The sequence below is a fragment of the Convolutriloba macropyga genome, chromosome 14 (genome assembly GCF_964194025.1).
Source record: "Convolutriloba macropyga chromosome 14, txConMacr16.3, whole genome shotgun sequence".
NCBI classification, from domain to species: Eukaryota; Metazoa; Xenacoelomorpha; order Acoela; family Convolutidae; genus Convolutriloba; species Convolutriloba macropyga.
This window is the reverse complement of record NC_134481.1, coordinates 22018008-22039750: the sequence shown is the minus strand read 5'-3', so window position 1 is coordinate 22039750 and position 21743 is coordinate 22018008. Positions and strand designations below refer to the sequence as shown.

The 21743-nt window shown below is 37.1% G+C and overlaps 2 protein-coding genes across 2 annotated transcripts in view; one reads left to right on the top strand and one right to left on the bottom strand.

Moving 5' to 3' along the window:
- The window catches only part of LOC142353172 (uncharacterized), a 393253-nt gene that overhangs the window by 259887 nt on the left and 111623 nt on the right, over positions 1 to 21743 (bottom strand). The gene's annotated exons all lie outside the window — the stretch shown is intronic.
- LOC142353726 (GTP-binding protein 8-like) lies at positions 18970 to 21296 on the top strand. Its single transcript, XM_075406066.1, has 2 exons — positions 18970 to 19528; positions 19858 to 21296. Exon 2 carries the CDS (start codon positions 20108 to 20110, stop codon positions 20855 to 20857), a length of 750 nt encoding a protein of 249 aa, XP_075262181.1. The 5' UTR covers positions 18970 to 19528; positions 19858 to 20107; the 3' UTR covers positions 20858 to 21296.

Genomic DNA, 21743 nt, shown 5'->3' with positions numbered 1-21743 from the left:
GCACCTTAAACAGTACAAGAGTTGCTGACCTTGTTTTTAAAAAAGTATTTTGTACTTCACTCTTAACCTACGACTTTTTTTATCACATTACACCAAAGCAGCACCAAGTCCGATACCATCTTCTGGTATTAAATTGGTAAGAAATAAAGTCCATGAAGTGCAAAAATAGTAGCGACCAGAAATAATCCATCTGAAAAAGCATGATTGATGCTTCTCCAGCTTACGCATATACTATAATGCAGGCTGTCAGACAGAAAAACCGTAATGAATGGAGAAGATTATGTTTTGATACAAGAAATGTTTCCTCTTTGCTGATGTTGTGAAAGGCACGTATCGTTTTAAGAAATAGATTTCTTTTTTTTTTGCATTTTTTCTAGTTTTGTCTCAATATGACGCTACCAGTTCAAATTGCTCGATGTAGAGAGTCAAAGGTCCCCAATAAAAGCAAGGCAATTCAGTGCTGTCTCACCACTGAATTGCTTGTGAACCGTCAAAATTAAACTTGAAATTTTACATTTAGACGGATGGAAACTCAAGTAAAAAAAATTGAATACTGATATAAGGCGATACGGTAATGTTGTATAAGTTGTTCATCTCAGCATGTGCAATTTTTTAGATCTTCAGTGTACAGGAAATGTGAGATTACATTTGGCATATTATTCTTATTTTGAATAACAGAAAAAAATTTGCTCCGAGGACACTTCCCTTTGATACACCAGAAGCCAAGTTCCAGGACGGAGATAAAGTGTAACTCACATTGACGCTCTTTGAGCAATCAGAAATATAAGACTCAAAAAGTACCACGAACCAAAACAAAAGCCAAGAACTTGATTCTTAGACACCAATAGATGTCGAGGAACAGTGTCAAAGGCCTTCCTGATGTCAAAGTAAATCGAAACAGCAGAAAAACAACTATCTTCAGATTAATAAATATTATCTAAGTAGTCGATCATTTCAGTTACGGTGCTTCTTAAATTCTTGAATAGAAATTGCAATTTGCAATCTAAAGACTTCACCTTTAGATAAACGAAATCAAACAAAAGATTTTCCAATATCAAAGAAAGTTTATATATAATAATTATGGGACGATGATATTTTTCCAACAAGTAAAGAGGTCCCGTTTTATGCAAGGGCGTAAAATATTTCTCATATGGAAGTTCATATGCAATTTTTGGTAAACAAATAAAAGGGTTGTTGAACTGCGGGATTTAAAATAGTAAACATTTATCGAAGACCGAATGAGCAAACATTATCGGCACCCATTGAGCTAGAATCATCACGGCGCAATTTTAAGTTTCCTATAATGAAAATTTTATATCATCCATACATAACTGAGATTCATAACATGCTGTCAAATTGTATTTAATTATGGCAAAACGAAATCAAAGAAAGTATTGAAATCATTTTAGATCTCAGAGTTAGATGACAGAGAAATAACGCTCACAGACATAACAAAAAATAAAAATTTAGTGAAGCCAAGCGTTCACAACCCAAAACAGTGAGATAAACTTACAAGAAAAAATTTTTCAATGAAAGTTTGCTTGCCCAGGTCATTCAACTGGTTAATAGATTTATTAGGTTCTCTTTGTTTTAGTGAGAGCAAAAAAATCTAGTTTTTTGTAAAAGTGAGGAGGTTATTTTCTTTCTGATTCAAGAGTCGTTTTGTATGTAAAGAAAAAAAATTGGACATAACGTCGCTTATCTATATTTGTTTAAACAAATTTACTAAAATTTCCATGCAGATAAGGAAACCACTGCTGCGGATTGTCTAATGTCTCGATGTTGTTGAAACTTAGATGTATGGAAGTTGAAAGATTGTCTATTGAATGAGAATCGTGAAACGCTTGATTTAATGATAGCGTCAATCAGATCGAAGTTGCAAGAAGATCGGGTAATAGTTGGACAAAATTTCGTTCCAATAGATACAAGTAATTGACCCACATTGGAAAAGATAAAAGCCATTACGTTGTGACTTATGTGAGTCGGACCGCTGACAAATTGACTCGAATTACGTTTTTGAACTAATTCTAAAAAAATAATGTCCTGTGAATTATTCGATGTGAGTGTTTCCCAATTGATACCGGGAAGATTAAAATCACCGAGTACATAAATATAAACAGATGTCAAAGTCCAATAGCTGCTGAATAAACAATTAATTTTCGCTAGCTATCCATTTATTCAGTCAATGAGCAATTCGATGTTGGAAAACGACGGTATGCAATCCAGAAGACCACGCGCAACAGAGAAAGGACATTGCGGTAATATAACGACTTTTATTTGTGCTTTAGTGCAAATAGAAGCAACAAGAGGACACCTAAGTTTCCTATTAGCATCAGTCGGAACGTGCCACAATTTTGACCTTGGATCCGAGTATAATTTCCGAATCAAGAACGAATTCAGAGAGCCATGTTTCAGTTAAAATTTATAAATAAATTGATGCTGTTGTCATTATTCGAATTATTTCTTGAGCTTTACACAAGCTACAATTGACTTACAATTGAGAAGCAAACAGTTGGCTATTGTTAGTTAATTACAGCTCATTTTGACTTCACGCCATTGATACTAATTTTTTGGATTCCCAATCCAAAAGTTTTCTTTGTTTTTTTATTATTGATGGATCATATGGAAGCGTTTCCTGATGTCAATTTTCGCTTCTATCGTTCACGGGATGTCAGAATTATCTTTATGTACGCAAGTTTTACAAATGTTTGCAGATTTTGACTTCTAACTGAGCACTTCTAATGGAAAAAATATTGGAGGTTGTATAACTACAGGACGGCAATTTTGTTCTGTTTTTTCAGAGGCCAAGTCTTCTGACACCTGTTACTTTGCCTTTGCAATATGCAACTCCATATGCGATATTATATATTTTACTCTATCGAATCCTACTCAGTTTGCTTCAAATACTAGCCTCCAGATTCTCTAACAGCATTTATAACAAAATGCACCTCAAGATTTCTGTTTTGAACGTTCGAGCGACCTGAAGTAACGTCAGCATAAGATGTAACGTCAGGTGTTAATACCCGTTTTTTTGACATCATCGTGCTAATGATCATTGATAGACTCTATAAGAGCTTTAGCAATTAGTCTCTCAATTGACTATGTAAACATGCTATAAAGAATCAAATGAGCCGTTCAACATTGCTGTGGTTTTTGAGGATGTAAAGATGTTGTCATTCAGCTTTAAACACAGTCACAAAATCCCCACGCAGTTGCTTTTTAGCTGCAAGCCATTCAACTTCTTCCTCGTAGTGTTGAGCGCAGGTACCATGGAACCAAATTAACAACTTTGACACCGAATTCGAATTGCAAAAAAATCATCCCTCTGACTCCTTCCTTGCATTGGCCGCATTTGACTGAAAGTTTAGTAGAGTTAACTCTTTCATTCCTTGATGCCATTGTTCAAGCATAAATTCATATGAAACTGTTTGATCACAGCAGTTATCACAGCAATTAGGCTGTCGTTGTTTATCACAAATATTAGAGATGACATTGCCCGTATATACGACGGAGAACATGTAAGAATTTCATCAAAGTGTGAAATTTAGGAAGTACTGAACTACTGAACTTAGCTTATTCTTTACCTTTTACAAAAGTTGGCTACACTCACTCAACCGTGATAGACGCAATTCATTTGCCAATTTGCTCTATGTAGTATAGAACGAGTCCTGTCCTCCATCTTTAGGGGAAAAAATTCTCGCTAGTAGAAATACGATAACTGAAGACGGCACTCCATTAGATATCAAAGCGAATGGTTTTTTGGTTCGCGCTCCAGCAAATTTTCTTGATGTAAAAGTGTTTAATCCGTTGGATAAGAGTTGCCCTAAAAGCATGCCGGGTTCATAAAAATAGCACGAGACCAACAGTATGCTGAGAAAGAGAAGGCCATCTTCTGTAGGAACGAGACGGTCTGTGTCGAAAGCCATTCAGAGGTTGGTAGAAAGAATCTCTGAAAAAAGGATTCATATCCAGACGTAATTATAAACATCATGACGACATGCTCTTGTGTAGCTTCCTACTCTGCATCCTTGACACGCGACCCAAGCGCCGAGGTTAAATTGTCAAAGACTCCTTTGAAGCAAAGTAAAAGAAGGTTGGTTTTCTTAAATCACCTATTAATTTGTTCAAATCTGGGCTGAGGTAATCTTGTACACCTTTTGTAATTCCTACGGGAGATATCTTTTTCTATTTACAATTATTTGACGTTCGACGACAGTAATAACTTTTCATATTTATAGGAGTTGACTTGCCACACCCTGAGTTCACCGAGTAATTTTTAACGGCAGGGGTTTTTTTCAGTTGCCGGTTCTGGCTTTTTATTCTTTTTCTGGCAATCTCGGGTCCGTTTCCGAAAGCATCGATTCTATGTGTTGGTAATGTTATTCGGATGAAATCAGTAGAAATGCGGGCGTTGTTGCATCTGTTACTGCATCGATATGGCATTTTAAAATGTGCATCAATGTGTTTTATTTGTGTTGATTTGTTGATAATACATCAGGACAAATGTATGCTCTATTGTTGAAATCTAAGGTGTCATAAATTGCCGAGATCTACGCAGACTGAAGTTTATTCTTTTAGACATAGCAAGGCGAGAAAGAGGAGGCTTTTTAAAAATGTAATCGCTAACTAAATCCAAATAATATGTGAAATAAAATTGTCAGCAAAATGGTACACCTAAATATACGTGAGACACCAATGGAAAAAGGGGTTTATGATTTTGTTGAAGAAACCAAGAGTCACCAGCTGTGCCATTTCATAAAGGGTGTGGTTTTTGTGCGGAAAAATAAGCAATATACTCAAATGAATTGAATGAAATCCTTATTGCCAGGCAGTTTGAGGCTGGCAATGGAGAAAGTGACTACCTAACAGTAAAAACTGAGAAACAGATGAATAGCGGTATGCATCAACTAATGAAACAGGGAAAGATAGGTAAAATTTCATCACAGGCTCAGGTCAAATTGATCGCAACAGGCTGGGTTTTATGGTCCTGCTTAAGTACATAAAAACGGTGCTCAGCTTTGAGCTGTTCTGTAAACACCCGGAAGCAGCCACGATAATCGCCATGAATTTTTGTCTGCCTTTTTCCAGATATTACCAGGGGCAAAATTTGAGAGAAACTGAAACAATGCCAGAGGTGCTTAAGAGGCTACCAATCTGGCGAAAGTTGAGCTAATAGTATCACTTGATGTTAAAAGCTTGAACAACAATGTACAAGTTAAGGAGGCAAATGAAATTGCGCTTAAACAATTGTACCCCAGTATCAAGGTTCCTGAGATTTCAATGTTAGCTTTGGAGAGCCTTTTGAGATTAGCCGTAACAAATGTTTATCTTAATTGTAATAAATTGTAGTACACTCAATCGGACGGCTTTGCCATGGGTGATTCACTGGCTTTTATTTCGGCAAAATTGTTGATCAGATCATTTGAAAAACCTTGAAGTAACCAATTGAGAGAAGGGTGAACAAAATTCTTGACATGAAGGGAATATGCATTGATTGCAAACAACGCGTTACTTTCCGAGGGAAAAGAATCGAGTGTGAATCATGCAAAAACTGAATTCATAAGAGATGCCAAGATTTTAACGACACGGAGTTTGAAAACATCCTGTAAATTGAATGGATCTGTTCCTATTGTGCTGAAAACTTACAAAGGAGGTACACAGGAATTGAAAATTTTCACGATGTATGTGGATGAAAAAAGTGCACTGTTAAGGGGAAGCCTCTATAGTTCCTTGAGTATGCGAATTCTCTCCGCAAAAAACTTACGGTTCAGTCTTGAGAAACCAAACGCGGATGGAAACCTGGCGTTCAAAGATCTGAACTTAAACGTAAACGGTGAAAGACACAATTAGCTGTCATTGGTATCACAAAATCTACGGACACCGGCCGAATTTTGACTTTCCGTAGCTGTGCACCATTACAACATAAAAACTGCGATTCAATCGACTGTTTATAGGATTTCTATTGCAACCAGTGATTGACATCCTTTGAGGTAGCCATTATTAAAAAATCAGGAGATATTGACCAAAAATCAGTATCCAACTGAGCTGTCATCAAGCATTGTTAACAAGACGTTGGATGAAATAGTCACAAAGTCGAATGTTAAAAAATTACTTAAAACTGAACAACATCTCAAAACAGTTAAGACTCTCAATAAAATTGAGCTTGAGCCAATCTTTTCAATTGAATAAAGAGGAAACATCACTCAAACATTTGCAAGTAGACTGAAAAATTTGTATGATACTCAAATCATGTTCACAACCAGAAAATTAAGAACTTGCTTGAGCACACTGAATTCATCGTTTAAAAAAGGAAATTGCATGTGGCATATAAAATTACATGTACTGGATGCAATTTCAACTAGGTTGGCCTAGCTAGCTGACCTGTTACTACTAGAAGTTCGGATCATGAAAAGAAATGTTTCCCTGAGAAACAACATCTCAAAAAGTTGAGGCCACTACTAAATACGCGCGACGAGTACCAGAGGTGACAAGTGACATAGAAAGAGAATCTCATCTTCTGTATTAGCTAGATCGTCTATGGCGAAAGCCATTGAGAGGTTTGTAGCAAGAGTCCCTGAAAAGAAGATTCATATCCAGACGTAATTATAAACATCATGACGACATGCTCTTGTGTAGCTCCTTACTCTGCATCCTTGACGCGCGATCCAAGCGCCGACGTTCAATTGTCAAAGACTCCTTTGAAGCAACGTAAAAGAAGGTTGGTTTTCTTAAATCACCTAATAATTTGTTCAAATCTGGGTTTTACGTAATCTTCTACACCTTTTTTAATTCCTACGGGAGATATCTTTTTCTATTAACATTGATTTGACGTTCGACGACAGTAATAACTTTTCATATATATAGGAGTTGACTTGCCACCCTGAGTTCACCGAGTAACTTTTAACGGGAGGGATTTTTTCAGTTCCCGGTTCTGGTTTTTTATTCTTTTTCTGGCAATAGGGATTTCATTCAATTCATTCGAGTATGTTGCTTATTTTTCACACAAAAACCACACCCTTTATAAAATGTGACAGCTGGTAACTCTTGGTTTCTTCAACAAAATCATAAACCCATCTATCCATTGGTGTCTCACGTATATTTAGGCGTACCATTTTGCTGACAATTCTATTTCACATATTATTTGGATGTAGGTAGCGATTACAGCTTTAAAAAGCAAACACTTTCTCGCATTGCTACGTCTAAAAAATAAACTTCAGTCTGCGTAGATCTTGGCAATTTATGACACCTTAGATTTCAACAATAGACCATACATTTGTCCTGATGTATTATCAACAAATCAACACAATAAAACATTTTGGTGCATATTTTAAAAAGACATATCACAAATGTATGGTCTATTGATGAAATCTAAAGTGTCATAAATTGCCGAGGTGTACGCAGACTGAAATTTATTTTCTTAGACATAGCAATGCGAGAAAGTGTTTGCTTTTTAAAGCTGTAATCGCTACCTACATCCAAATAATATGTGAAATAGAATTGTCAGCAAAATGGTACGCCTAAATATACGTGAGACACCAATGGATAGATGGGTTTATGATTTTGTTGAAGAAACCAAGAGTTACCAGCTGTCACATTTTATAAAGGGTGTGGTTTTTGTGTGGAAAAATAAGCAACATACTCGAATGAATTGAATGAAATCCCTATTGCCAGAAAAAGAATAAAAAACCAGAACCGGGAACTGAAAAAATCCCTCCCGTTAAAAGTTACTCGGTGAACTCAGGGTGGCAAGTCAACTCCTATATATATGAAAAGTTATTACTGTCGTCGAACGTCAAATAATTGCAAAACATTTTGAGGCTGGCAATGGAGAAAGTGACTACCTAACTGTAAAAATTGAGAATCAGATGAATAGCTGTATGCATCAACTAATGAAACAGGGAAAGATAGGCAAAATTTTTTCACAGGCTCAGGATAAATTGATCGCAACTGGCCGGGTTTTATGGGCCTGCTAATGTACATGAAAACGGTACTCTGCTTCGACCTGATCTAAAAATACCCCGAAGCAGTTACGAAAATGGCAATGACTATCTGTCTCCCTTTTTCCTGAGATTACCAGGGGCCCATTTTTCTGACAAATTGAAACGATGCCAGAGCGGCTTAAGAGGCTACGAATCAGGCGAAAGTTGAGCTATTAGTATCACTTGATGTTAAAAGCTTGAACAACAATGCACCAGATGAGGAGGTAAATGAAATTGCGCTTAAACAATTGTACCCCAGTGTCAAGGTTCCTGAGATTTCAATGTTAGCTTTGAAGAGCCTTTTGAGAATAGCCGTAACAAATGTTTATCTTAATTGTAATAAATTGTAGTACACTCAATCGGACGGCTTTGCCATGGGTGATTCACTGGCTTTTATTTCGGCAAAATTGTTGATCAGATCATTTGAAAAACCTTGAAGTAACCAATTGAGAGAAGGGTGAACAAAATTCTTGACATGAAGGGAATATGCATTGGTTGCAAACAACGCGTTACTTTCCGAGGGAAAAGAATCGAGTGTGAATCATGCAAAAACTGAATTCATAAGAGATGCCAAGATTTTAACGACACGGAGTTTGAAAACATCCTGTAAATTGAATGGATCTGTTCCTATTGTGCTGAAAACTTACAAAGGAGGTACACAGGAATTGAAAATTTTCACGATGTATGTGGATGAAAAAAGTGCACTGTTAAGGGGAAGCCTCTATAGTTCCTTGAGTATGCGAATTCTCTCCGCAAAAAACTTACGGTTCAGTCTTGAGAAACCAAACGCGGATGGAAACCTGGCGTTCAAAGATCTGAACTTAAACGTAAACGGTGAAAGACACAATTAGCTGTCATTGGTATCACAAAATCTACGGACACCGGCCGAATTTTGACTTTCCGTAGCTGTGCACCATTACAACATAAAAACTGCGATTCAATCGACTGTTTATAGGATTTCTATTGCAACCAGTGATTGACATCCTTTGAGGTAGCCATTATTAAAAAATCAGGAGATATTGACCAAAAATCAGTATCCAACTGAGCTGTCATCAAGCATTGTTAACAAGACGTTGGATGAAATAGTCACAAAATCGAATGTTAAAAAATTACTTAAAACTGAACAACATCTCAAAACAGTTAAGACTCTCAATAAAATTGAGCTTGAGCCAATCTTTTCAATTGAATAAAGAGGAAACATCACTCAAACATTTGCAAGTAGACTGAAAAATTTGTATGATACTCAAATCATGTTCACAACCAGAAAATTAAGAACTTGCTTGAGCACACTGAATTCATCGTTTAAAAAAGGAAATTGCATGTGGCATATAAAATTACATGTACTGGATGCAATTTCAACTAGGTTGGCCTAGCTAGCTGACCTGTTACTACTAGAAGTTCGGATCATGAAAAGAAATGTTTCCCTGAGAAACAACATCTCAAAAAGTTGAGGCCACAACTAAATACGCGCGACGAGTACCAGAGGTGACAAGTGACATAGAAAGAGAATCTCATCTTCTGTATTAGCTAGATCGTCTATGGCGAAAGCCATTGAGAGGTTTGTAGCAAGAGTCTCTGAAAAGAAGATTCATATCCAGACGTAATTATAAACATCATGACGACATGCTCTTGTGTAGCTCCCTACTCTGCATCCTTGGCACGCGATGCAAGAGCCGACGTTCAACTGTCAGAAACTCCTTTGAAGTAAAGTAAAAGAAGGTTGGTTTTCTTAAAGCACCTAACAATTTGTTCAAATCTGGGTTTGAGGTAATCTTGTACACCATTTGTAATTCCTACAGGAGATATCTTTTTCTATTTACAATGATTTGACGTTTGATGACTTTGAAAGTTTTTCATGTTTATACGAGTTGACTTGCCACCCTGCGTTCACCGAGTAACTTTTAACGGGAGGGGTTTCTTAATTCCTTGTTCTCGCTTTCTTAATTTTTTTCTGGCACTCGGGTCCGATTCCAAAGGCATGGATTCTATGTGTTGGTAATCTTATTTGGATGAAATCAGTGGAAATGCGGGCTTTGTTGCATCTGTAACTGCATAGATATGAGATTTAAAATGTGCTCCAATGTATTTTATTGTATTGATTGTGTTGACAATACATAAGGACAATTGTGTGGTCTATTGATGAAATCTAAGATGTCATAAATTGCAGAGATCTACGCATACTGGAGTTTGCTCTTTCAGACATAGCAACGCGCAAAAGTGGTCGCTTTTAAAAGCTGTGATCGCTAACCACATCCAAATAATATGTGAAATAGAATTAAAGCACCAAACAATTTGTTCAAATCTGGGTTTGAGGTAATCTTGTACACCATTTGTAATTCCTACAGGAGATATCTTTTTCTATTTACAATGATTTGACGTTTGATGACTTTGAGAGTTTTTCATGTTTATACGAGTTGACTTGCCACCCCGAGTTCACCGAGTAACTTTTAACGGGAGGGGTTTCTTAATTCTCTGTTCTCGCTTTTTCAGTTTTTTTCTGGCACTCGGGTCCGATTCCAAAGGCATGGATTCTATGTGTTGGTAATGTTATTCGGATGAAATCAGTGGAAATGCGGGCTTTGTTGCATCTGCAATTGCATAGATAAGAGATTTAAAATGTTTACCAATGTATTTTATTGTGTTGATTGTGTTGACAATACATAAGGACAATTGTGTGGTCTATTGATGAAATCTAAGATGTCATAAATTGCAGAGATCTACGCATACTGGCGTTTGCTCTTTCATAGATAGCAATGCGCGAAAGTGGTCGCTTTTAAAAGCTGTGATCGCTAACCACATCCAAATAATATGTGAAAAAGAATTGTCGGCAAAATGGTCTGCCAAAATTTACGTAACACACCAATGGATAGAGGAGTTTATGATTTTTTAAAGAAACAAGAGTTATCAGCTGTGCCATTTGATAAAAGGTGTGGTTTTTGAGTGGGAAAATAAGCAACATACTCGAATGAATTGAATGAAATCCCTATTGCCAGTCAGTTTGAGGCTGGCAATGGAGAAAGTGACTACCTAACAGGAAAAACTGAGAAACAGATGAATAGCTGTATGCATCAACTAATGAAACAGGGAGGAATGTGAAAATTTTTCACAGGCTCAGGATAAATTGATTGCAACTGGCCGGCTTTCATGGGCTGGCTAATGTACGTAGAAACGGTACTCCGCTTCGACTTGATCTGAAAATACCCCGAAGCAGCTACGAGAACCGCAATGAATATCTGTCTCCCTTTTCCTGAGATTACCAGGGACAAATTTGAGACAAATTGAAACGATGCCAGAGCGGCTTAAGAGTCTACCAATCTGGCGAAAGTTGAGCTATTAGTATCACTTGATGTTAAAAGCTTGAACAACAATGCACCAGATGAGGAGGCAAATGAAATTGCGCTTAAACAATTGTACCCCAGTGTCAAGGTTCCTGAGATTTCAAAGTGAGCTTTGAAGAGCCTTTTGAGAATGGCCGTAGCAAATGTATATCTTGATTGTAATAAATTGTGGTACTCTCAATCGGACGGCTTAGCCATGGGTGATTCACTGGCTTTTTTTCGGCAAAATTGTTGATCATATCATTTGAAAAACCCTTGAAGTAACAAATTGAGAGAAGGGTGAACAAAATTCCTGACATCAAGGGAATATGCATTGATAGCAAACAACACGTTACTTTCCGAGGGAAAGGAATCGAGTGTGAATCATGCAAAAACTGAATTCATAAGAGTTGCCAAGATTTTAACGAGACGGAGTTTGAAAACATCCTGGAAACTGTATGGATTTGTTCCTATTGTGCAGAAAAAATTACAACGGATGTACACAGGAATTGAAATTTTTCAAGATGTATGTGAATGAAAAAAGTGCACTATTAAGGGGAAGCCTCTATAGTTCCTTGAGTATGCGCATTCTCTCCGCAAAAAACTTACGGTTCAGTCTTGAGAAACCAAACGTGGATGAAAACCTGGCGTTCAAAGATCTGAACTTAAACGTAAACGGTGACAGACAAATTAACTGTCATTGGTATCAGAAATCTACGTATACCGGCTTAATTTTAACTTTCCGTAGCTGTGCACCATTACAACATAACTTCGATTCAATCGACTGTACATAGGATTTTTATTGCAACCAGTGATTGACAACCTTTGAGGTAGCCCTTAACAAAAAATCAGAAGATATCGACCGAAAATAAGTTTTCAACTGAGTTGTCTTCAGGTATTGTTAACAAGCAATGAATGAAATAGTCACAAAAGAGAAGGTTAAAAAACACCTAAGAATGAACAACGTTTCAAAACAGTTAGAAGTTTCAAAAAAAATGAGCTTAAGCCGATCTTTTTTATTGAATAAAGAAGAAACATCACTCAAACATTTTCAAGTAGACTGAAAAATTTGTATGAGACTCAAATCAAATTCACAACCAGAAAATTAGGAACTTGCTTGAGCACACTGATTTACTCGCTTAGAAAAGAAATTGCATGTGGTATATAAAATTACATGTACTGGATGCAATTCCATCTATGTTGGCCAAACTAGCCGACATGTTACCACCTGAATTTTGAATCGTCAAACAAAAAGTTTCCCTGAGACACAACATCTCAAAAAGTTGAAGCCACAAGTAATTACACGCGACGAGTACTGGAGGCGACAAGTGACATAGAAAGAGAAGCTCATCTTCTGTAGTAGCTAGACCGTCTATGGCGAAAGCCATTCAGAGGTTGGTAGCAAGAATCTGTGTAAAGATGATTTTTATTTAGACGTAATTATAAACATCATGACAAAGCTTAGCGACATGCTCGTGTGGCTCCTTACTCTGCATCCTTGGCACGCGATGCAGGAGCCGACGTTCAATTGTCAAAAACTCTTTTGAGGCAAAGAAAAAGAAGGTTGGTTTTCTTAGTTCACCTTATATTTTGCTCAAATCTAGGTTTGAAGTAGTAACTTGAGAGTTTTTCATGTTTATGCGAGTTGACTTGCCACCCCGAGTTCACCGAGTAACCTTTATTGGGAGGGGTTTTTTAATTCCCGGCTCTCGTTTTTTAAATTTTTTTCTGGCACTCGGGTCCTTTTCCAAAAGCATCGATTCTATGTGCTGGTTTTTTTATTTGTATGAAATCAGTGGAACTGCGGGCATTGTTGCATCTGTTAGTGCATAGATATAAAGTTTCAAAATTTGCACCAATGTGTTTTATTGTGTTGATTGTGTTGATTATTTATCAGGACAATTGTATAGTCTATTGATGAAATCCAAGGTGTCATAAATTGCCGAGATCTACGCAGACTGAAGTTTATTCTTTTGGACATAGCAATGCGATAACGTGGTCGCTTTTGAAAGCTATAGTCGCTAAATACATCCAAATAATTTGTCAAATAGAAATGTCGGCAAATTAGTATGCCAAAATATACATGAAACACCAATGGATAGAGAGTTTTATGAATTTTTGACGAAACAAGAGTTATAGCTGTGCCATTTAATAAAGGGTGTGCTTTTTGTGTGGAAAAATGAGCATCCTACTCGAATGAACTGAATGAAAACCTTATTGCCAGTCAGTTTGAGGCTGGCAATGGAGAAAGTGACTACCTAACTGTAAAAAATGAGAATCAGATGAATAGCTGTATGCATCAACTAATGAAACAGGGAAAGATAGGCAAAATTTTTCCACAGGTTCCAGAAAAATTGATCGCAACTGGCCGGGTTTTATGGGCCTGCTAATGTACAAAAAACCGGTACTCCGCTTCGAACTGATCTGAAAATACCCCGAAGCAGCTACGAGAACCGAAATGAATATCTGCCTCCCTTTTTCCTAAGATTACCAGGTGCAATTTTTGACACTAACTGAAGCAATGCCAGTGCCACTTAGGAAGTTACCAATCTGGCGACAGTTGAGCTAATAGTATCATTTGATGTTAAAAGCTTGAACAACAATGTTCCAGTTGAGGTGGCAAATGAAATTGCGCTTAAACAACTGTACCCCAGTATCAAGGATCCTGTGATTTCAACGTTAGCTTTGAAGAGCCTTTCGAGACTAGCCATAACAAAGTTTTACCTTAATTGTAAAAAAATTGTGGTACACTTAATTGGATGGCTTAGCCATGGGTGCTTCACTGGCTTTTATTTTGGCAAAATTGGGTGTCAAATCATTTAAAAAATCCTTGAAGTAACCAATTGAGGGAAGGGTGAACAAAACTCATGACATGAAGGGAATTTGCATTGATTGCAAACAACGCGTTACTTTCCGAGGGAAAGGAATCGAGTGTGAATCATGCAAAAACTGAATTCATAAGAGTTGCCAAGATTTTAACGAGACGGAGTTTGAAAACCTCCTGGAAACTGTATGGATTTGTTCCTATTGTGCAGAAAAAATTACAACGGATGTACACAGGAATTGAAATTTTTCAAGATGTATGTGAATGAAAAAAGTGCACTATTAAATGGAAGCCTCTATAGTTCCTTGAGTATGCGCATTCTCTCCGCAAAAAACTTACGGTTCAGTCTTGAGAAACCAAACGTGGATGAAAACCTGGCGTTCAAAGATCTGAACTTAAACGTAAACGGTGACAGACAAATTAACTGTCATTGGTATCAGAAATCTGCGTATACCGGCTTAATTTTAACTTTCCGTAGCTGTGCACCATTACAACATAACTTCGATTCAATCGACTGTACATAGGATTTTTATTGCAACCAGTGATTGACAACCTTTGAGGTAGCCCTTAACAAAAAATCAGAAGATATCGACCGAAAATAAGTTTTCAACTGAGTTGTCTTCAGGTATTGTTAACAAGCAATGAATGAAATAGTCACAAAAGAGAAGGTTAAAAAACACCTAAGAATGAACAACGTTTCAAAACAGTTAGAAGTTTCAAAAAAAATGAGCTTAAGCCGATCTTTTTTATTGAATAAAGAAGAAACATCACTCAAACATTTTCAAGTAGACTGAAAAATTTGTATGAGACTCAAATCAAATTCACAACCAGAAAATTAGGAACTTGCTTGAGCACACTGATTTACTCGCTTAGAAAAGAAATTGCATGTGGTATATAAAATTACATGTACTGGATGCAATTCCATCTATGTTGGCCAAACTAGCCGACATGTTATTGGTATGATTAGCTTGGTATTAGCTTGGTATATATTAGCTTGGTATGATCAGCTAATATTGGTATTATTAGCTGTCATTGGTATGAGAAATCTACGGATACAGGCTTTATTTTAACTTTCCATAGATGTGCACCATTACAACACAAAAAATGCGATTCAATCGACAGTACATAGGGTTTCTAATGCAACCAGTGATTGACAATCTTTCGTGTTAGCCCTTTATAAAAAATCACGAGATATGGACCGAAAATCAGTATCCAACTGAGTTGTCTTCAAATATTGTTAACAAGACGTTGAATGAAATAGTCACAAAAGAGAAGTTTACAAAAAACACCCACAATTGAACAACATCTCAAAACAGTGAAAATCTCAATAAAATTGAGCTTAAGCCGATGTTTTTTTATTCAAAGCAGAGGAAACATCACTCAAACGTTTGCGAGTAGACTGAAAAGTTTGTATGATACTCAAGTCATTTTCACAACCAGAAAAATAAGAACTTGCTTGAGAACACTGAATTCATCGTTTAAAAAAGGAAATTGCATGTGGTATATAAAATTACATGTAATGGATGCAATTCCATCTATGTTGACCAACCTAGCCCACATGTTACCACCAGAGTTTTGGACCATCAAAAGAAAAGTTTCCCTGAGACACAACATCCCAAAAATTTGAAGCCACAAGTAATTACACGCGAAGAGTACCGGAGGCGGCAAGTGACCTCGAAGTATTAGGTCAAATAGAAAAAATTGATTTTGAAATTCGAAAATATTCTGATACATTTTAATCGGAAACTTTGTCAACCCCAACAAGTAAAGGAAAACAAGAGTTAAGATTGAAAGTAAAAACTTTTTCACGAATTGAAAACACTAACCGGGAATTTCAAAAAGTCCGGGATAAAGATTGAAAGTTTTTTGATGTATTAAATCTATATAAAATGTTTTAAATGTCATGTTAACTGTAAATATTTTCAAAAACACTTTTTTAAACTCATTTCTTAGAAAACGTGTCATTCAAGTTGGATTTTCATCTCCAAACTAATCTTTCAGTGTCAATTCTCGTGTTCGGTATTCGTGGCGCGTGTTGATGGCTGGTTTCAATGTTCTTATGTAGAGCGCCTCTAGTGTCAATAACTTAGATTGGTTGCTGCATTGGTCTAATATCTTCTACTGGAAAGCTGTTTTATCACTGTTGCACTCGATTGCATGTACTCCCATCAGTGAGTCCGCCGTGGCATGCTCTACAACCCTTGTTGAAATATTTCGGCATGTCTGCCCTACAAAGATGGATTTGCATCCATTACAAGTGAGTTCATAAACCACGGGAGATTTGAGATCCTTATCAAAGCTAGACTTGAGGGTAGGTAAACAGCTCTTAAGTTTCCGGGTGGTGAAAACCGTCTGTACAGGATGAATTTTGTTCAACTTCTTTACAAATTCAATAGAGATGTTGCCTCTGAACTGTAATACAAATTGTTGTTTCTCAGTATTTTCCTGTTGTCTTACGGCTACACTCGCGTTATATCCATGTCTTTTTCTTTGTTCTTTCATTCGCAGCTGGTTAATTGTATCCTTGACGATATTCCCTACTTAATGGTGGCTCAAAACAGGCGGTGTATTGTTCCATGTATTATGCTTTTCTTATGTTGTAGGGGGCACAGCTACGATAGTTCAGAATTTTTCCAGTATCTGATGGTTTCTGATACCATGTGCAAAAAATGTTCCCCTCCGGTTGTACGTTGATTGACATGTACAGAAACAGCAAAAAGTTTTTATCATCTGTAATGTGTCACCTCTAATGTTCTCACAATATCGTCGACATATCTTAGAAAAACTTTAGTTTAGGACGAATGGTTAATGTCAGTCTGATCATTTTCACGACAGAATGAAGCATCCAGCACTGGTTTTCCATGCTATCATATTCTGTGTTACTGATTTGCTGACATTTTGCGTGGAACCATCTACTAAAAACTTCACACTCCACATTCTGGAACGTGCCGTCAAACGGTGTTCACAATTGCAACAAGTGCTAGATTGTGTGTTGGTTTTACATTTAGGTATCTGTAATTTCAGTTGTGGCTCCCATTATTTCATCCAAAGCTTTGCCAAAATCACCGCCAAGGACGCACCCATTGCCAACCCCTCTCTCTGACAGTACCAACTTTCATTGCATTTGAAATGGACGTTGGTCAGGGCTCGTCCCCAGCATAAACCGATCGCAGGGCAATGTTAATGGCCTCCTTTACGGCAACGTTGGTGTATAAACTTTTTACGTCTAATGATAGGATTTGTTCTCCTTTTTCAAGTTTCATTTGCTCCAGAGTCTTTGTTGCGTCATTGGTGTTAGTTTCTATGTTTGCTCCTTCAATCTTTTGCAAAAAGGGTGTTTGAAACTTGTTAAGTTTATGGAAACAACTTCCCGGGATAGAGAGAACAGGTCTCAGAGTGATTTCTTTTTTGTGTACTTTAGCCAATCCATACAACCTTGCCTGTTGCGCTCCAGTGGACCTCAAAGCTTCGTAAACCTTAACCGGTATCTTCCCTTTTTTCCTCATATCCAAAACTTTTTTGTTTAGTTTTTTTCATTTTTCATTACGATATCATCACATCTCTTTTCAAGTTTTCTGAATTGTTCGCCATCTTCCTTCAGAATTAACTACATGGTTGCGAACTCGGTTGCGCAAAACAAAAATTACGGAGAGCAATAGGTGGTTATCTAAACTCTTAAGGAGAAATTTTGGACTAGCAGCTCGCTTTTGGTCTAAAACATTTTCCAGTTTTTCTGCGTACGTGCTCTTTCTCATAGCAAAAAACCCTACACCCTTTTCAAGAGGAACGGCAATCAGGGCGTTGTCACGCAGATATTTTTGCACTCTTGCTAATGCTCTATCTAAAGGTGTTTCTCAGATGTTTTTAAGTACCACTTTGCTGCTGCTTCATACTCGAACAGGCGTTAGAAACTTGTTAAGTTTATGGTAACAACTTCCCGGGATCAAGAGAACTGGTCTCAGAGGGATTTCTATTTTGTGTACTTTAGCCAATCCATACAATCCTGCCGGTTGCGCTCCAGTGGAACTTAAAGCTTCGTAAACCTTAACCGGTATCTTCCCTTTTTTCCTCATGTCCAAAAGTTCTTTGTTTAGTTCTTTTTCATTTTTCATTACAATGTTATCGCAACTCTTTTCAAGATTTATGATTTGTTCGCAATCTTCGTTCAGAATGAACTACATGGTTGCGAACTCGGTTGCGCAAAACAAAAATTACGGAGGGCAATAGTTGGTTATCTAAATTCTTAAGGAGAACTTTTGTACTAGCAGCTCGCTTTTGGTCTAAAATTTTTTCCAGTTTTTCTGCGTGCGTGCTCTTTTTCATAACGAAAAACCCTACACCCTTATCAAAAGGAACGACAATCAGGGCGTTGTCACGCAGATATTTTTGCACTTTTGCTAATGCCCTGTCTAAAGGTGTTTCTCTGATGTTTTTGAGTATCATTTTGCTGCTGCTTCATACTCGAACAGGCGTTAGAAACTTGTTAAGTTTATGGTAACAACTTCCCGGGATAAAGAGAACAGGTCTCAGAGGGATTTCTTTTTTGTGTACTTTAGACAATCCTGCCGGTTGCGCTCCAGTGGAACTTAAAGCTTCGTAAACCTTAACCGGTATCTTCCCTTTTTTTCCTCATATCCAAAAGTTCTTTGTTTAGTTCTTTTTCATTTTTCATTACAATGTTATCACAACTCTTTATAAGATTTATGATTTGTTCGCAATCTCCGTTCAAAATGAACTACATGGTTGCGAACTCGGTTGCGCAAAACAAAAATTACGGAGGGCAATAGTTGGTTATCCAAATTCTTAAGGAGAACTTTTGGACTAGCAGCTCGCTTTTGGTCTAAAATTTTTTCCAGTTTTTCTGCGTGCGTGCTCTTTTTCTTAACGAAAAACCCTACAGCCTTATCAAAAGGAACGACAATCAGGGCGTTGTCACGCAGATATTTTTGCCTTTTTGCTAATGCCCTGTCTAAAGGTGTTTCTCTGATGTTTTTGAGTACCATTTTGCTGCCGCTTCAATTTCGAACAGTTTCTCACCTGGTACATTGTTCTCACGCAGATATCTTATCAAACTGTCTATGTCCGCCAAGAAATGCAACTCTTTAAACTTGTCCCTTATTGGATGCTTTGGACCGAAAGCAAGCAAGTCCCTGACGAATCCCGGCAAAATGATATTATCTAGAACCGCTACAGTCTTCTCATTAGATGCTCTTAGCGGCTTGTCTTACCTTTGAGAAAGTTTGGCAATTTTTCATTTCTTAGAATTCGATAGGTAGTCAATGACAAGTTTATATACTTTGTAAATCATTTTATTCGGTTGTAAAATCGGTTTTAAGTAAACCTGACAATAAACGCAACGTTTGAAAACGTTTGTTCTTTAAATCATTTTTATTCTTAATTGACCATCCGTATCTATTCTGTTTTGCTCCCCCCACCAGAGTAGTGAGCATAAATCTTGGATCTATTCTCTTTTGGCCCCCCAGTGTTTTTATGACCCCCACAATTACAAATTATATGTCATATAGCACTTTACTATGTAAGAAAAAAGCACGTGCGCCTGGGGGTCATAAAAAATTTATGCTAACTAAGCTCGGGGGGGGGGGGGCAGAATAGATCTTAAGTCTTTTATGACCCCCAGGCTCACGTGCTATTTTCTTACATAGTAGCAAGCTCTATAACAACCTATAATTTGTAACTGGAGTCATAAAAACACTGGGGGGGGGGCAAAACAGAATAGATACGACAATTTCTCTGCTGTTTAATCAATAAATTCATCCACTGTTTGTTTGTATTATCAGTTCAAAAAAGTTTTTCCCTTTATACTTATCATACTTTTAATTTAAATAACGCAGTTTTTATACTTCAAATTGAATTCAAGTGTTTCTCTCTCTCTCTCTCTCTCTCTCTCTCTCTCTCTGTCACGGCTGTCAAAGCGCGAAGAGATCCAAATAATTATTGTTCTTCGAACTTTTCAGGCTGCTCTGATAATGAGATATCAATTTGTTAATCCATTGGTACGTTTTCAGAGCCTTTTAACAGATCCTAATCTGCTCCAGCCTTTCATCAAATCGTATTCAGAGTTCCAAATAAACGAGGCCGTCACTTTTTTCAGCAGGTGCAGTTTAACTTTTGTCACAAAGGTGAAATCTGCCAATAAATTGCCAAGATCTACGGTGCCTGAAGTTTGTTTTTTCGGACATAGCAATGCGGGAAAGTCGTCACTTTTGAAAGCTTTAACATCTAATTGTTCGAGCGAAGGAGTTCAGATTGGAGTTTCAAAGCGACCGGGTTTCACGAAATATGTGAATTATTATTCTGTTGGACCAAGTCTTGCTTTTGTGGATTTACCAGGATATGGGCAAAATGCACCGTCGTCGTTGAAACATATTGTGGAGCCATATTTGAGTCTCTGCCGATCTAATAAGAAGTTACTGTGTCTTCTTGTAGATAGCGATCTGGCAATCGAGGCCTCAGATTTGGAAGTGATGAAAATTCTCAATGTCATTAGTGTTCCGTATGCTTTAGTTTTAACCAAAACTGATAAAGGAGATAATACCAATATTTTGAGAAATATCTTGTCATGTATTGGTATTATAAACAAAAAGAGTGCTGGTGATATGATTAATAGTTATCCATTTTTGGTGAGTTCCGTCACTGGAGAAGGAATTGATTTGTTGAAGACGTTCATTTATTTCTCCATGGTGAAGAACGATATTGTCATACCTTCAGAGTCGTAACAAACAGCAATGATACTATATTGACGACGGGGAATCAATTGCAACGCTCGAAGGCTATTGCATGAGTAAAGAACTGTATACCAGTCAAATAGGCGGGTGTTCAGCCATTTACTTTATACCAGATTGGAGATTATGGACTACAAAGCCAGTCAAATATATCGGATACAGTTGGAATCGTACACTGAAACTAATGCGTCATTAACTCTGCGAAATGTACTGGCTTTTTTTTGTTTCAGAACAGAGAAGCTCAGTAATGAGCAGAATGTTCCGACAACTCATATTTATCATATTTATTCTTCATCTATGCTGAAGCACATGAAGCTGTGCAATTGGAATACAGATATTTTAACTCAACGCATCATTTACTGTTTGCCTTGCTTCTAAAATTAGAATGCTGCTTTTAAAGTACTCTGGCGCAAAATCAAACATGAAAAGTAGATTTTATGCAAAGAAAGTGCAGAATTTTAAACTGGAGACCAAATTTTCGATTAGAGATCAATTAATCTCAGAATCAAACAGATTGCTTAAAACCGAGCATCAACGAATGGGGTTTTTGGTGTACAAATATCAAATTTTTAAAAAATAGTTTCAGAAATCTCTAACTTGAAGTTCGTTGCAATTATATTTAATAGCTATCGAACGAAGTTTGAAGCAATTATTTTAAGCGCGTGTCTTTTTATGCAAAGTTTTTGCTTAACCGTTTTCTTCGAGAACACTCTTTTGATTTCTCTTCCATAGTGACTTTTTCAAATTGGAGTTCAAATTGGAGTTTCAAAGCGACCGGGTGTCACGAAATATGTGGATTGCTATTATGTTGGACCCAGTCTTCCTTTTGTGGATTTACCTGGATATGGGCAAAAAGCACCGTCGTCGTTAAAACATTGTG

Excerpts from the sequence above, each read along its gene's own strand:
- LOC142353726 (XM_075406066.1), top strand. The coding sequence starts at position 20,108 with ATGAGATATCAATTTGTTAATCCATTGGTACGTTTTCAGAGCCTTTTA.